Genomic DNA, 18,545 nt, shown 5'->3' on the forward strand with positions numbered 1-18,545 from the left:
GCGCATCATTTTTCCCTAATACACTTCCTTTTGTTTAAGTTGATTCTCTTTTTATCCCTATCTCGCTGCAATACGTTGCTCTTCTATTTTAAAACAAGTCATGATCTCGCGGCAAAGCGCTGCTCTCTCTTTTCTCTTTGCTTCGCAATAGAACTTGAATATATATAAATTTATATAATTTTGATTGCAGCATATTAACAAAATTTTGTATTTAAACAATTATCTTTAGGAAAGTCGCAGCTTCATGATAAGTTAGTATCACTTTATTGTGATTAAATTCTTCCTCAATAATAATCTCGCTGCAATGTGTGTATATATCCTCCATTATTCCAGTGATATCAAGCGATTTATAATTATTTTTTAGATTTAACTGCATCTCGCTATTCTTCACGGCACTTGTTCCTGATAAATTCTATCAATATTAAGTTGTTTCAATGTTATATTATATTTCCACTCTATGCGCGGCACTTCTTACTTTGTTCGGCATATATATTTTGATAGTTTTTGTTATTTCATTTTTTGGAATAATCTCTCGAATATGCACAGCCTCATTTCTATTGATCATTTTTCAGCTGCAATATAATTATCCTTAGACTTGCGATTTACAAATGAATATGTTTTGCTGATGCAATTATCCATATCTTGTGGAACCGCGCTATTCCTCACACTTATTATCTTCCTTTAATATTTAGCAAATTATCTATTTATCCCTATTTCGCTGCAATATGGTGCTCTTTTTCCCTTTAAGTCCGCGTAAATATATTTCTTTCTTCTGTTTGTTCATTCTCTGAAATAATCCCTTGAGAATGCATGTCTTCATTTCAATTAATTATATCTTTCTTAAAAAGAGATTCTTTCTCTATTACAATCTCCCTGCAATATATGGATATATCTTCTATTATTCTTGAAATATCTTGCGATTTCTAAATTTTCCAATATCTCGCGGAATGTATGGCTCATTTTCCTTATAAATGAACAAAATATTTTGTTGTTTCTTTCTCTTTTAAAAATCAATTGAAATGCATTTCTTTTTTCTGTTTAATAATCTCTCGATTTTTCATGAATTCTGTTTTTGAAATTGTCTCGTAGAACAACGCTGTAATATTTCCAATAATTATCGCACGATGCATTGTGGCTTCTGTTCTTGATATTGTCTCTTTACAATGCACGGCTTTCCTTTCTGTTTAATCAGCTGCACGCAGTATTTTGTTCCGAATGGTGCATTTCGCACTCAGATCCAGGAAAATTCTTCAATAGTAATTTTCTCTCTTTCCAGTTTCAAAAATAAATCTAATTCTTCTCCATCGCCGTCTCTGTATTTTTTCAAAACAGGTTGCTGCTTCCTTTTAATTGCGGACAATAAAGATCTTCTTGAATTTAAAAATTGGCGAAGTTAGATCTTAAACCGCACATAAATCGTGATGAAGACTCATTATTGAGGAGCAAACCTGCTCCTTGCGTTCGTTGATTCGCTCCATTGCGAATAAGCCATATCAAAAAAATCACCCATATTGAAATATTCAAAAATACTTTTGTTCATTAAATAAAATGATAAACATCAAAAATGATATAAATTCATTTATTTCACAATAATATGAACAAACTATAGTTGGAGTTAATAATGGTGGACACTTTCAATAACTGTGGACAGTAGCTTTATCTCAACAACCTTTGATAGTTGCTTTTTGACAATTAACCCATTTATTCCCTCATTGAATATGAACTTATATATCTTTCAAAAATGAATCTTTCTTTATTCCTGGGAGCAAGTTGTAACATTACAGTAAACCTGTGTGACGTAATGACCACTGACGTGAAAAATTTCAATACTGACGGACGTAAAAAAATGTTTGCGTCTGTGATAACAATTCCTTAAAAAAATTGTAATTGTTACATATTAGTTCAAAATTAATTTTTTTATTAATATTATTGCGATTCTTTTCTGAATAATCAAATAAAAAAGTTTTTATTCATTCATTAATATTTCCATTATGAAAATTTCACTGACGTGAACATCAAAATCGGAATTTTGATAAGTCACTGACATCGCTCAGTCACTGACGTCACATGAAGTCAGAGAAGTTATTCTGTTGGAAATAGAACCAAAATGAAAATGTCCATTATTTTATAACAAAATTACCTAGATTCTCGTTTAAGATTGGATTCAACCATAACTTTTTAATTTTTCTATTTTTTTCTCCTTTTTTCAAAGAAAGCAAACAATAATTTTCTAATACAATAAGATAATACAAAATTACGTTTCATATGACTAAGCAAATATTGTGAAATGAAATACAAACTTGGTATTTATTAAATTGCAGTTAATTTTTGATTTAAATATCTCATGTATTTTTGTTCTTAACTGTAAGTTAAATGTTTCTGTCAGAAGAGAACTATCTGTTTGACACGTTTGCAATGGAAGCAATGAAGAGTCGTAGAGGTTCGCACAATTATTTATAAAATATAAAAACATAAATTTTTATTCCAAGAATTTTCTTTGCTTCAATATTTGTGAAAATTCATTTTTCATGGAGCACAAAGCTCAGATAGTTGTTATGCGAAAAGAATAAAACCGATCCATCCTAAGTATTTAATGTTTCCAATTTTGATTGTGAAAGATGAATCGATTGAGAGACTTTCTTCATGAGATATTGAAATATCTAATTCCTTAAATTACAGCAAACAATAGATTTTCAACACAGAAAATACAGAGTTTAATATTTCAGTTTCTTTTCACAGCGCCATGCAAATAACCATATTGTCAGAGAGTCCATTCATCATCATCTTATCTTTATAACTCTTCTTTCAGTCAAAAACTTATTATCAACTCAGCCCATATGAGTCAGAAGGCCTGGCCGCGGTAGTGATTTTAACAAGAAAGCATATCAAAACAAAGAAAGAAATAAAATTTGCAGATAAATTTCTTTATTGATCTTGCTTGTTCAGAAATATTTTTTCTAAACCAGATATTTACCAACAGTTTTAGAAAAGGAATTATACAAATGCACGAAAACGTGGAGCAAAACTTTTGAAGTGAATATTTTGGTGTTCCCTTAACCAGTTAATTATCATAAGCTTGCTTGAGAAATTGAAGAGGCCGTTTTAACAGAAAAGCTACTCTTCAATCAAACAGAACCAGAATCTCCATTTCTCTCTTCTTTGTGAACAGTTGAAGGTTCTTTTTTTTTTTTTATTCGTTTTATTACAAAGTTGTTAAAAACAGAAGCATCCAAAAATCCAATCAATTCCTATTTTCCATATTTCGAAATGGTTGATAAAAATATCAAATTTAAGTTATTGAATGAAATGGTCATCATTTGCTGAAATATTCGCAAAAAATCAAAAAAAAAAATAAAATGAAAACTCTTCATCATCATTTTCTATGTGAAAATGAAAATTCATTCCTTTTTAAATTTAGAATGACATTTTCAGATCCTTCTTCATTTATCTTTTCAAATTCCTTCCATGTCAACACTTTTGTTTTTGCTTCTTCCTCCCACAAATATCCTTTCCTTTCAATTGCCTCAAAAAATTCTAAAAAAATACAAAGTCATCATATAACATCTTGTCATCCAACGTTGCCCTCTGTATCTCATCCGAAAATGATCGATAGCTTCTCCCTTCAACAAAGTTTCAAACTTCATTGCACTGTTATTCACAGCCTCGCTAAAGAAATCAATGTATTCCTTGCCAATATCTCAGTAATTATTCTCAGCTGCACGAAACATCTGAACAACTCTGCTGAAAAGCTCAGTGAATTATTCATTCCATAATCCGCACTTTGAAAAAATAAGAATTCAATGTTTGGATCCATCTCAATATAATAAGCACTTTTTTCGTTTCTTTTTCTCCTGCTCTTTCTTCTTTTCTCATAAAATTAACACATTTCTTCAACTCATCCAATTCTCTTTCAACCTTTTTCTCAAAATGCAGCATATTCACAACCTCTCCCTTCAAGCTTCTGTAAACCCGAAGTTGGTTTATCAAAAACTACCACGCAGATTGATAGGCGAGTCGTGAAAGATTGGGATGCTCCTGACAATATTCGGTGATATCTATTCTCTAATTCAAATATGGCTTTTTTAAGATTTCTGAGTCAGAATTAAAAAAAAAAATCAATAATTAATATCAAAAATGAGAAAGAAATGCTTGAACACAACATCCAATATATCTCAATGCTAGTAATTCATTTCAACTTCTTTAAGAATTTCAATCTTTCACTCTTTGTCTGAATAAACTTTCAGAAGATGGGGCTCACAGATTGAAAATGATTTTGATAAAAACCTCTGATAAGGCATAAGGAAGCATTCGCAATGAACAAAAGAAGTTTTTCATTCTTCTCTTCTTTTCTTATCTCTTCAACTATAATATTCTCATATCTTTCGCACAATGCAGTTTCTTCAAGTGCAGATTATAAGCATTTTTCAATTCACTACAATATCCAATGGACTTCAACAGCAAAATGGTATTTTCTGTTGATAGCTTCTTTTCTGTAATCAGTTTGCACGTTTCATTGATTACTTCTTCTGTGAAAAATGAAATGAATTGTTCTTTATTCATTTCATTCAATGTTCTGTTTCTGCTCTTCCTCATCACAGCGTTCAAATTCATAAACATATATTTAGATACATAAGATACAATCAAGAATTTCGATTCATAAATGCTTGCAAACCTTTGAGTTTTTCAAGTTGCTATCTTTGACTGAATTTTCGAAGGAATAAAACATTCTGACAATGGGACATTTAGCCTTTCACATTGAATTCGGTTATGCATCGATGAAAAAAATTTTCGAGCAACAAAAACTCAAAACGTTCGTGACAAAATCATTGATTATTCATTATATTGAGGATGATCAAAATAATATAGGAATTTCAAAGCAAAATCAAGTTTCATTAAAGATATAATTTCATTATGGGACATTGTTATCAAAATGGGACGATATTTTTCGCTTTATGAATTTTGTTCCATTCGATATTCTCCACATATTTTTTCAATTTTTGAATTTTTCTGTAATTTTTTGCATTGTTTTGGTTGATTTATAATGAAAAGATTGATGAAAAAGTTTGGAACAAATCTCAGTTTTTTTCTCAATAGCAAAAAATTTGCCCTAAATATTGTCTTTATGAAAAAAATAATAAACGCACATTCTATTATTTATTCGTATTTGTAACTTAAAAAAAAAAAAAAAAAAAAAAAAATCTACTGACGTGAAAAAAATTTAGTGACGGACGTGAAGACAAAATCTTTATCACGTCACACAGGTTTACATTACAGTACGTCTCATAAGTTCATATTCAATGAGGGAATAATTGGGTTAATTGTCAAAAAGCAACTGTCAACGATTGTTAATAGTTAGGGAAAAAACCCTTTTCAGGGAAAAAGCCAATTCACATTGGCGAAAATGTTTCTTCTTATATAAGTGATAAATGAAATAGTACTCATTTGTTAAAAAACGATTCGTTTTAAGGTGATTTTTGCATTTTTTATGAAAAAAATTTCGTAAATGGTTAAATCGATCAGTTGATTTGTATTTTTCAGAATAACATCAAATTTCAAGTGAAAAGATGTGTAAAAATGTTTATATAATAATTATTATTTTATTCATAGAAAATCTATCTCATTTCATTTCAAATAATAATTATTTTTAAATCTTGTATTGAAATGCAAAAATAGATATTGATGTGTAAAATGAATTCGAAATAATCGTTTGATCATGATCATTAAGTTATTGGTCCAAGGAAATTTCAAAGTTTATGAAGAATTCAAAGAAAAACGATATAACAACATTGATGAATATAAATCATTTGGATCCTGAATGAATTCAGTTGTGAATAGCAAAATAAAATACGAAACATATTAATAATAATTGACTCAAACTAAATTGCTCAAGTTCTTATGAAAAAAATTTTTTTTTCAAAGAAAATGCAACTAGAGAACAACGAAAAAGTGTCATTTGTTATTAATGGTTCTGAATCCCATTATTAATATCAAAATCTGCAAAATAGAAAAACAAATGCTTTCTTTTTTTGCAAATTACTTTTGGACGCTGAAAATAGTTGTTGTCAATTTTTATTTATGTTTTAAATTAAATACGAAATATATAAGTTTGATTTTGTTCTTTGACACAAATTTGTATTTTAATATTAACTTTGAATTTTTAACTCTTCATTTCAACAATATGATACAATGCTATGAAAATAGATCGATAACCAATAATACTGAAAGTTATTGCTCAGTACATTTCCAACTTTGTTCACATTCTAATTCAAAAATAGCAATAGATAATAACGATAAATTTTAATTTGGATTATGTTGGTGTTCATTTTCGTTATGTTCAATAAACAATCCTGTAATCGAAACATTGATTTCTTCAAACAAAAAGGCTCAAATAACACAAATGTTATTTTGAAAGAAGTGACAACAAAATTGTATTGGGAGGAAGACTTTTTTATTTATTTGAAGAGAGCAACGATTGAATTGCGAAAGAAACAAAAATTCGTTATCTGATAACTGCCACATAAACATCGGATGATATCGAGGAGCAGTAAATGTTGGTGATAATCGACTTAAGAATGTGACGAATTTCTTATGCAGAAGCCGAAGCAAGATTCCAAATGAAATTCGCATGCACATTTCGAAGGAATTTGTTTTTATTGAAAAAATGACAGGATTCCTGTTTGCAACACTGAAAGGAAGTTCGTGTTTCAGTCAGATACGAACAAACAGTTGATTGCCAATTGGATTTGAAGGGCTTCCAATTTTTCTTGAACACATCATGATCAAAAAAGCAGAAGATATAGAAATTCTAGATAAAGCCGAGAAGTTTGATCGCTTTGTTGAAAAATAATCTGAGATAGATGCTATTGTCGATTACAAAAATGATTCAAAAATATTAACTGCTGATCAAACATGTTGTTGAGATAAATAAGAATCCTGAAAAGGAATCTGAAGTTCAAGTTTTTCACGTATAATTAGAAAAAGTGGTGCTTTGTTCATTTGAAGAAAGGATTTCGAAGTCAATTCACTTGATGATAAATTCCAGCATTAATCAAGTTTTGCTTTTAAAAGTCAGAACATTTTCGAGAATGCAAGAATCAAAATCAAAAATCGTTTGATAATAATACTGTGGGATTTCAACAATGGATTTATTTTAAATCAATAAAAAACGGGCAAAAAGCAGGAACTCTCTGTTGTTTGAAGTGACATTCGAAAGACATTTAGCAGTTTTAGCTTATTGTGAATAAAAGGATGACATGCTTTTCAAAGATAAAAATGAAAAATGAAAATGATGTATTTTGATAAGGATGCACGATGGAGACAATTATTTCAACAAAATGTTCTGTGGAAATATGAAATAACTATTTTTTGTGCTTCTTTGATGTTTCTTTTTTGTTGAGTGTTTTAATGGTGTGGAATAAATATGATGCATTGTTATAATAAAAATTTTGAAACATTAGAAAAATTTCTTTTTATTAATAATCAATTTTTTAACTCAAACATTTGTTTTGTTTTCACAAAACAATTATTTTTGCAAAATTTTGAAAATCTTTGCAGAATAAAATCAATAGTTATATCGAACAAAATCACCAAAGTGAAGGATCTTCGTTTTATATCAAGTGGAAAACTCATTCAAAATTCGAAAATAAATATTACAAGAGAATTATATCTTCAAAAATATAACATATAAATAACATTTTATAATATGAATTCACTTTATTTTCATTATTCTCTTTTGACGTGTGAAAAGCAATGCAGATGATAATGAAAATGTGAAGAACAAAAAAGAAATATTAAACACATCATTTTTATAATTCTTCAGAAAAACACTCAATTGAATGGATAATAATAAAACAATCAAACAATTTCTTTCTCTGAATATATCAAGACATTTCTTTTTGCTCAAAAGCAAGACAATATTATTTTACAAATGTGATTTATGGAAATCATAAAGGGAGAGAACCCATATTGGAATGAAAATTATGAAAAAATAGAAAAAATATACCGAAAAGAAAAAGAATCGAACAGTTTGAATTATGTTTTGATGATGCACATGATGTTATATAATTTCTTAGCCCATGTGCATAAGTTTCGTATTTTGTGCGGGTTTTTTCCCTAACTATAAGATAATGCAACTGTCCACAGTTATTGAAAGTGTCCACCATTATTAACTCTAACTATATATAAAAATAATTGTTAAATTTACATAAACAATTATCTGATGCTCAAAATCTATTATTAAATACTAATATCAATAAAGAAACAGGGTTTTATGCAAAAGAATTATCTGAAGAAATCCGAAATGTTTTCAAAATATATTATGCATTAATGTTCAGAATAATTCATTTAATTATTTTTTAACTTCAATTTATTGTTAATTATTAGTGAGTGAGATCAAATGGATATAATAAGAAATTGTTTGAAAAGAATTTCTTTTTGAATCTCAGGTGATTGTCAAGATTACTCAAAAATCTCAAAACAAAAATAATCCTGTTCCCTGTTGATTTTTATTGAAAAAGAAAAGAATGATTCATTATTTAGATTTTAAACAATTAATTTCATCTTTTTTTATTTCAAATAAAAACTGAAGATCAGAAAGGAATATTATTCAATTTTTTTGATGTTATTGAATTTTTTTCAATAATTCAGATGACACTGGCACAATTGAAAGTTTGATATTTCTTTATTGTCGTATTTTGTATGATTATATGATTGTATGAAATTTTTGAATATTTTCTAAGCTTGAATCAACAGCAGATTTCAAATAAGGTCTTTTTGGATTGTTGAGGAGCCAATGCACCGCAAAAAGAAATGAAAAACAACACAACCCAAACTTTGGTGGAACAAACAAATCATGATGAAAAAGAAAAAGAACATTTTTTTTGAGAGAGATTGATGAAAATGTGGAATTATTTAAAGAAAAAGAAACAAATAATATCCATGAAGTTGAAATGTAAAAATGCGAATATCATTTTTATATGAAGAAACGCATCTTACGAGACAATCTGTGAAGTTTGGGGAGAAGATGGACACAGCCAAACGATTGTCTTTTGAAAAAAAAAGAACGTGAAAGCTTAACTCTTCGATGAAAATTCAGTTGAAATGACAAATGCATATTGAGAATGAAAGAAGGATTTAGTGGAAGCACATGGATATCATTTATCTGATTGATCACATTTGGAAAGGTATTCTGATTGTTTCACATCATTTTTTAAATATTATTGCTTTTCAATTTATTCTTTATTCTTTTTTGTTAAAAATTTATTCTTTAGCAATTCTTGCTCAATTTATCAATAAAGAAAACTTTTTCTCATTCACTCACAACTTCAATTCCCTCTTCCTTTTCCTCTTCATTCAATGACTCATCGCCCTTCTTCAATGTGCCTCACTTTCTTCCACTTCCAGTTCTCCTGCTTCCGTCGAAAAGGCCATCACCCATCCAAATTGAGAGGCACCAGCTGGAGACGATCTTTTCAGAGAAGTTCAAAGTGACTCTATCAAGCAAATCTTTCACGCCCACCACACATTGGTCAGCTTCGATCGGCTTCTTTGTTGTTGTTGTTTGGCAAGCATAATGCGAGGCTCCAACCAAAGTCTCCTTCCTCTTCCTCTTCCTCTTCATCATATTCTTCTTCTTCTTCTTCTGTTTCTTCATCTCCCATTGCTACCTCCTCCTCATGTTCAGCATTCAGCCATATGAAGAGGAAGAGACAAATGGAGTCTCAACCCAAGCAAACACACAAATCTAATAAGTCTGACAACGCTCACGAAGCTCACGAAGCTCACGAAGCTCACAAGGTTCGTAAGGTACAGAAATCACGTGCGCATCGAAGCCATCGGAGCCATCATCGATCTCCTCATTCGCACAGAAGCCATCGCAATTGCAGAAGACATTTGCCCTTGAAGTATTACACAAGCCAACAGCAACGCAAGGCACATTCGATTGGGCCATCTGTGGGGATTGGATATTCCAGCAGGGAATCAACGTCATCGGTGGCAGGTGTGGGGAAGGGGGAAGGCAGCACAGGAGAGGGGATAATGCGAAATGTTTTGGAGGGACAGAAGCAGAGAGGCCGTGCAAGGGAGATGGAAATGAGCAGCATGAGGTTTGCGGCACACGAGAGGGGAGATAAACACACTTCTCTATTTCGTTCAGATGGCCAGAAAAAGAGAAAGAATTCATCAAGAAATATGAATGGGAAAAGAAAGAAGGAGAAGGATGAAAGGACAAGGAGAGACGAGAGGGATCAGAAAGGGTTGCATTCGTCTTATTCTTCGATTTCTTCATCGCCATTGCCTGTTCCTCGTTCACCCAGCTCTTTTTTTGGAACAACCATTTCGCGTTCTTCTTTCTCTCCTTCTATTTCGTTCTGCTCTATTGGCAAGCAGTCTACGAGCAGTGTGAGCAAAAGTCGTAGGCGCAGCAGATTGTTGGGGGATCTTGAGCATTCACACAAATCCTATCAGAGCAAACACAGACACAGACATGGGCACAGACGCAGACGCAGACACAGACACAAGCATCGCGGTGGCGATTCAGATGGTGGCAGAACGGAGCACATGGACGAGGGCCTTCGGCATGGACACATCGGCAGGCGTCAAAAGCGAAAAGAAAAGAAAGAAGAGGAAAGCGATTCATCATGTCATGGTAAAAGAAGAAAGGAGAAAAGAGGGGGAAAGGAAGGAAGAAGGAAGAGGGAAGAGGGAAAAGAGGATGAAAGCGATCGAAATGAGCAGTCAAAATGCGATTTGCGGTTTGATTCAAGAAAGTTGCCAACTCCTTGGTCTCAGCATCATCTGCAGCAAAAATTGCTCTCCTCTCAAAGTTCTTTTTCCCCAACACCTTCAGCACCTTCAGCACCTTCAGCACCTTCAGCACCTTCAGCACCTTCAGCACCTTCAGCACCTTCAGCACCTTCAGCACCTTCAGCTCCTCCGGCTCCTCCGGCACTTCCGCCACTGCCTCCGTATCCGCCTCTTCCTCTTCCGCCTCCTCCTTCTTTCAACCTGCCAAATTCCTCATCTTCAACAATTCCAGCAGCTGAACAAAATTCTTTCTCTTTTTCTCCTTCTTCAGATAGTCCTGTTGGAATGGAGCGCTTCCCTTTCCACACGCCGTCTGTTCGCTCACAGACCTTCTCCTATCTTTCGCGCATGGGAGAGGGCACTTCGCTGAACATGGGGATTGTTCCGCTAGGGAAGACAAAGATGCGTTCTACAACATCACAGCTTCGAGTGAGGAGCGTAGAGGGAAAAGGAAAGGAAGGAGGGCAGATGGCCACGGTGGGATCTGCAGACGATGCGAATGGCGATAAAGAGAAAAACGAAGAGGAAGAGGAAAGGCGGAGAAGAAGGTGTGGGAAGACGGAAATGGAGGATAGAGGTTGCAATGGAGGAGAAAGGAGCAGACGAGATGAGACAGAAGAAGGTGTCTCTGGTTGTGTTCGTGAATCACAATCATCAGCATCATCGGGTTCATCTGCATCGAGTGGTGTTCAGGCAGACATGGCATCAGCAGCAAGTGTGCCATCTGCTGGCAACACCACAAACACCACCACACAAAGCGTGTCGGCTGCTTCGGCGTGCCTTCCATTTGGCTCGACAACATCCCCAAAGGCAGGTGATGCGGCATTCGGCTCTCGTCCCGATGCATTGCACCATCTGGATGCACTTTCTGAGCCCACGAGTGTTGCCAACACATCCACCCATCCCCTTTCACCTTCTCCGTCTTCTTCTGTCTCTCCTGTGTAGCTTGCATCACCAATGTCGCCTGTGTCTCCTGTGTCTCCGCGCTCTCCTCCGTTTTCTCCTTCGCCTTTATCACCGACATCATCCCTTCCATCCACAGCTGTTCTGGGTGCATCGCATTATTTCTATTCCTCTCAACTGTCCCCTTCTTCGTCTTCTTCGTCTTCTTCGTCTTCTTCGTCTTCTTCGTCTTCTTCATCTTCCTCCTCCTCATCCAACTCGTCTTCTTTGCTCCCGGCAGCGTCTGCCTCGTATTTCTCGACGTCGTTCATTCCGTCTATTTCGTCGACGTCGTTCATCATGTCTTCGCATCAGATGTCGACATTCAGCACGACTTTTGCTCCGTCGTCGTCAAGTTCGTCCTTTCCCAGCTCATCTTTTTCGTCTCTTGTATCATCTTCGACGCTGCCGCAGTATTCTTCATCGTCTTCTTCGATTGGTGCGAGCACGCCATCCTAAACATCGCCTGCAGCGCTGGAGATCACATCAGACTCGTCAGTTGGCAACATGCTTCCATCAGAGAAGCAAACAACAACCGCTTCCTCTTCCTTTTCTTCCTCCTCCTTATCCTCTTCATCCTCTTCATCCTCTTCATCTTTCCCTTCCTCATTCACTTCATCAGCGTCTGACTCCTCGAGTAACTCGCCAAAAGACACATTTCACCCATCCTTTCCACCTGGCACCCCTTCAGAGACTTTTCATAAGAAAATTGCATTTGGGAATGAAACTTGCTTTCGGAATGCTCTAACACAGTTTTAAAGGCTCTAAACACACACAGTGCACCAAACAATTCAAATAAATTTAAATGAAAAAGATAAAAAAAACCAAAGTCATTTGAACCAAAAAAAATTTATTTTTGAGCGAAACAATTATGAAACCTTAATTCAACAACAATGAAATAGAAATAAATCACAAATTGATCTTCATGTTTAAAGAAGAGATGAAACAATTAAAAATTATGAATTTTATACTTTATTTGTTTCTATTCCGAATAATCAGTCATACCAATTGTAATATTCTAAATAATGCACAACATTCACAAAACTATAATGTATATGTGCAAAGTGGAGAGGAAATGGAAACGCCAGATGGAACAAAAGCAAAACCATATAGATCTATGAAAACTGCTTATGAGCAGCTTACAGGAGATGAAGAAACAGGAGGATATGTCATTAAAGTTATAACAGCAGCTGGATTGCTTACAGTGGAAGCCAATACGTTTGCAAAAAAGACAGGAATTACGATAGAAGGAGTGGACAATGCAGCAGTAGAAGAAGAAACAAACACAAAAGTGGAGATCAACTACGGCGCTACTCTTGAAACAGATCTGTTCACATGCAAAGAAATGGTGACATTCAAGCATTTGGTGTTTGGCTTCTCAGCAACATCTGGACAAACTGAAGGCGTATTCGCTCTTATTCATGCTGCTGAGGGATCGGTTTCTCTAACAATTGAGACCTGCGAGTTTAAGCGACCTGGATCTGGGGACAATATTGGAATCCATCTTGTGAGAGTGAGTGCAGGTTCATTGACAATGACTGGAGTTGGTTGTGCAGATGAGGAAAATGTGGCTTCATTCACAGCAACGCCATTTTTAGTTGACGGAACAACATCAACAGTAACATTGACCGGATTGAATCTGGAGAAGATTACATCAAGTTCAAGTGCTGTGATGAAAATCACAAGTACAAGTGAGGTTGAGATTTCATTGAATAAATGCACATTTACAGAATGTACTTCAAGCGATACTACAACAGCGACAAGTGGAGCACTTTATGTTGAAAGCGAAAATGCTGGAAGCACTTTTACTATTGGAGGCACAGACAAAACGACATTTACTTCGTGCACTTGTACCAATGGGAAATCAGGTGGGATATATCTGAAAATGACAGGAATTGCAGGTGAGAAACAATTGAGCTGGGGCACTGGTGTAAAATTGGAGTTTAGTGAGTGCACTGCAACAGGGTCAAAGAGTACAGGATTGTATCTTGAAGTACCCGTTAATCTTCATGAGAACATAGCCGCAACCATGAAATCAAGTTTTGCACAAAATTACAAACGAACTAGCCATGAGAGTGTTGTTGTTGCAAAAGGAGAAAATAATATCGAAGTTGATTTCACTGCAAAATATTTCGATCCAGAAGAACCGCCAGCATCTCCTTCAACAATGGCATATGTGCAAAGTGGAGAGGAAATGGAAACGCCAGATGGAACAAAAGCAAAACCATATAGATCTATGAAAACTGCTTATGAGCAGCTTACAGGAGATGAAGAAACAGGAGGATATGTCATTAAAGTTATAACAGCAGCTGGATTGCTTACAGTGGAAGCCAATACGTTTGCAAAAAAAGACAGGAATTACGATAGAAGGAGTGGACAATGCAGCAGTAGAAGAAGAAACAAACACAAAAGTGGAGATCAACTACGGCGCTACTCTTGAAACAGATCTGTTCACATGCAAAGAAATGGTGACATTCAAGCATTTGGTGTTTGGCTTCTCAGCAACATCTGGACAAACTGAAGGCGTATTCGCTCTTATTCATGCTGCTGAGGGATCGGTTTCTCTAACAATTGAGACCTGCGAGTTTAAGCGACCTGGATCTGGGGACAATATTGGAATCCATCTTGTGAGAGTGAGTGCAGGTTCATTGACAATGACTGGAGTTGGTTGTGCAGATGAGGAAAATGTGGCTTCATTCACAGCAACGCCATTTTTAGTTGACGGAACAACATCAACAGTAACATTGACCGGATTGAATCTGGAGAAGATTACATCAAGTTCAAGTGCTGTGATGAAAATCACAAGTACAAGTGAGGTTGAGATTTCATTGAATAAATGCACATTTACAGAATGTACTTCAAGCGATACTACAACAGCGACAAGTGGAGCACTTTATGTTGAAAGCGAAAATGCTGGAAGCACTTTTACTATTGGAGGCACAGACAAAACGACATTTACTTCGTGCACTTGTACCAATGGGAAATCAGGTGGGATATATCTGAAAATGACAGGAATTGCAGGTGAGAAACAATTGAGCTGGGGCACTGGTGTAAAATTGGAGTTTAGTGAGTGCACTGCAACAGGGTCAAAGAGTACAGGATTGTATCTTGAAGTACCCGTTAATCTTCATGAGAACATAGCCGCAACCATGAAATCAAGTTTTGCACAAAATTACAAACGAACTAGCCATGAGAGTGTTGTTGTTGCAAAAGGAGAAAATAATATCGAAGTTGATTTCACTGCAAAATATTTCGATCCAGAAGAACCGCCAGCATCTCCTTCAACAATGGCATATGTGCAAAGTGGAGAGGAAATGGAAACGCCAGATGGAACAAAAGCAAAACCATATAGATCTATGAAAACTGCTTATGAGCAGCTTACAGGAGATGAAGAAACAGGAGGATATGTCATTAAAGTTATAACAGCAGCTGGATTGCTTACAGTGGAAGCCAATACGTTTGCAAAAAAAGACAGGAATTACGATAGAAGGAGTGGACAATGCAGCAGTAGAAGAAGAAACAAACACAAAAGTGGAGATCAACTACGGCGCTACTCTTGAAACAGATCTGTTCACATGCAAAGAAATGGTGACATTCAAGCATTTGGTGTTTGGCTTCTCAGCAACATCTGGACAAACTGAAGGCGTATTCGCTCTTATTCATGCTGCTGAGGGATCGGTTTCTCTAACAATTGAGACCTGCGAGTTTAAGCGACCTGGATCTGGGGACAATATTGGAATCCATCTTGTGAGAGTGAGTGCAGGTTCATTGACAATGACTGGAGTTGGTTGTGCAGATGAGGAAAATGTGGCTTCATTCACAGCAACGCCATTTTTAGTTGACGGAACAACATCAACAGTAACATTGACCGGATTGAATCTGGAGAAGATTACATCAAGTTCAAGTGCTGTGATGAAAATCACAAGTACAAGTGAGGTTGAGATTTCATTGAATAAATGCACATTTACAGAATGTACTTCAAGCGATACTACAACAGCGACAAGTGGAGCACTTTATGTTGAAAGCGAAAATGCTGGAAGCACTTTTACTATTGGAGGCACAGACAAAACGACATTTACTTCGTGCACTTGTACCAATGGGAAATCAGGTGGGATATATCTGAAAATGACAGGAATTGCAGGTGAGAAACAATTGAGCTGGGGCACTGGTGTAAAATTGGAGTTTAGTGAGTGCACTGCAACAGGGTCAAAGAGTACAGGATTGTATCTTGAAGTACCCGTTAATCTTCATGAGAACATAGCCGCAACCATGAAATCAAGTTTTGCACAAAATTACAAACGAACTAGCCATGAGAGTGTTGTTGTTGCAAAAGGAGAAAATAATATCGAAGTTGATTTCACTGCAAAATATTTCGATCCAGAAGAACCGCCAGCATCTCCTTCAACAATGGCATATGTGCAAAGTGGAGAGGAAATGGAAACGCCAGATGGAACAAAAGCAAAACCATATAGATCTATGAAAACTGCTTATGAGCAGCTTACAGGAGATGAAGAAACAGGAGGATATGTCATTAAAGTTATAACAGCAGCTGGATTGCTTACAGTGGAAGCCAATACGTTTGCAAAAAAAGACAGGAATTACGATAGAAGGAGTGGACAATGCAGCAGTAGAAGAAGAAACAAACACAAAAGTGGAGATCAACTACGGCGCTACTCTTGAAACAGATCTGTTCACATGCAAAGAAATGGTGACATTCAAGCATTTGGTGTTTGGCTTCTCAGCAACATCTGGACAAACTGAAGGCGTATTCGCTCTTATTCATGCTGCTGAGGGATCGGTTTCTCTAACAATTGAGACCTGCGAGTTTAAGCGACCTGGATCTGGGGACAATATTGGAATCCATCTTGTGAGAGTGAGTGCAGGTTCATTGACAATGACTGGAGTTGGTTGTGCAGATGAGGAAAATGTGGCTTCATTCACAGCAACGCCATTTTTAGTTGACGGAACAACATCAACAGTAACATTGACCGGATTGAATCTGGAGAAGATTACATCAAGTTCAAGTGCTGTGATGAAAATCACAAGTACAAGTGAGGTTGAGATTTCATTGAATAAATGCACATTTACAGAATGTACTTCAAGCGATACTACAACAGCGACAAGTGGAGCACTTTATGTTGAAAGCGAAAATGCTGGAAGCACTTTTACTATTGGAGGCACAGACAAAACGACATTTACTTCGTGCACTTGTACCAATGGGAAATCAGGTGGGATATATCTGAAAATGACAGGAATTGCAGGTGAGAAACAATTGAGCTGGGGCACTGGTGTAAAATTGGAGTTTAGTGAGTGCACTGCAACAGGGTCAAAGAGTACAGGATTGTATCTTGAAGTACCCGTTAATCTTCATGAGAACATAGCCGCAACCATGAAATCAAGTTTTGCACAAAATTACAAACGAACTAGCCATGAGAGTGTTGTTGTTGCAAAAGGAGAAAATAATATCGAAGTTGATTTCACTGCAAAATATTTCGATCCAGAAGAACCGCCAGCATCTCCTTCAACAATGGCATATGTGCAAAGTGGAGAGGAAATGGAAACGCCAGATGGAACAAAAGCAAAACCATATAGATCTATGAAAACTGCTTATGAGCAGCTTACAGGAGATGAAGAAACAGGAGGATATGTCATTAAAGTTATAACAGCAGCTGGATTGCTTACAGTGGAAGCCAATACGTTTGCAAAAAAAGACAGGAATTACGATAGAAGGAGTGGACAATGCAGCAGTAGAAGAAGAAACAAACACAAAAGTGGAGATCAACTACGGCGCTACTCTTGAAACAGATCTGTTCACATGCAAAGAAATGGTGACATTCAAGCATTTGGTGTTTGGCTTCTCAGCAACATCTGGACAAACTGAAGGCGTATTCGCTCTTATTCATGCTGCTGAGGGATCGGTTTCTCTAACAATTGAGACCTGCGAGTTTAAGCGACCTGGATCTGGGGACAATATTGGAATCCATCTTGTGAGAGTGAGTGCAGGTTCATTGACAATGACTGGAGTTGGTTGTGCAGATGAGGAAAATGTGGCTTCATTCACAGCAACGCCATTTTTAGTTGACGGAACAACATCAACAGTAACATTGACCGGATTGAATCTGGAGAAGATTACATCAAGTTCAAGTGCTGTGATGAAAATCACAAGTACAAGTGAGGTTGAGATTTCATTGAATAAATGCACATTTACAGAATGTACTTCAAGCGATACTACAACAGCGACAAGTGGAGCACTTTATGTTGAAAGCGAAAATGCTGGAAGCACTTTTACTATTGGAGGCACAGACAAAACGACATTTACTTCGTGCACTTGTACCAATGGGAAATCAGGTGGGATATATCTGAAAATGACAGGAATTGCAGGTGAGAAACAATTGAGCTGGGGCACTGGTGTAAAATTGGAGTTTAGTGAGTGCACTGCAACAGGGTCAAAGAGTACAGGATTGTATCTTGAAGTACCCGTTAATCTTCATGAGAACATAGCCGCAACCATGAAATCAAGTTTTGCACAAAATTACAAACGAACTAGCCATGAGAGTGTTGTTGTTGCAAAAGGAGAAAATAATATCGAAGTTGATTTCACTGCAAAATATTTCGATCCAGAAGAACCGCCAGCATCTCCTTCAACAATGGCATATGTGCAAAGTGGAGAGGAAATGGAAACGCCAGATGGAACAAAAGCAAAACCATATAGATCTATGAAAACTGCTTATGAGCAGCTTACAGGAGATGAAGAAACAGGAGGATATGTCATTAAAGTTATAACAGCAGCTGGATTGCTT

General features: G+C 35.8%; 1 protein-coding gene across 1 annotated transcript; it reads left to right on the forward strand.

Annotated features, from left to right (window-relative positions):
- Positions 1–9,693: 9,693 nt before the first annotated feature.
- On the forward strand, positions 9,694–12,522 carry MONOS_15338 (uncharacterized protein; the record flags this gene model as incomplete). Its single annotated transcript, XM_067868207.1, has 2 exons — positions 9,694–11,685; positions 11,749–12,522. 2 exons carry the CDS (start codon positions 9,694–9,696, stop codon positions 12,202–12,204), a joined length of 2,448 nt encoding a protein of 815 aa, XP_067727361.1. The 3' UTR covers positions 12,205–12,522.
- Positions 12,523–18,545: the final 6,023 nt, after the last annotated feature.

Source organism: Monocercomonoides exilis (genome assembly GCF_001643675.1).
Source record: "Monocercomonoides exilis strain PA203 chromosome Unknown scaffold22-1379369, whole genome shotgun sequence".
Lineage (NCBI taxonomy): Eukaryota > Preaxostyla > Oxymonadida > Polymastigidae > Monocercomonoides > Monocercomonoides exilis.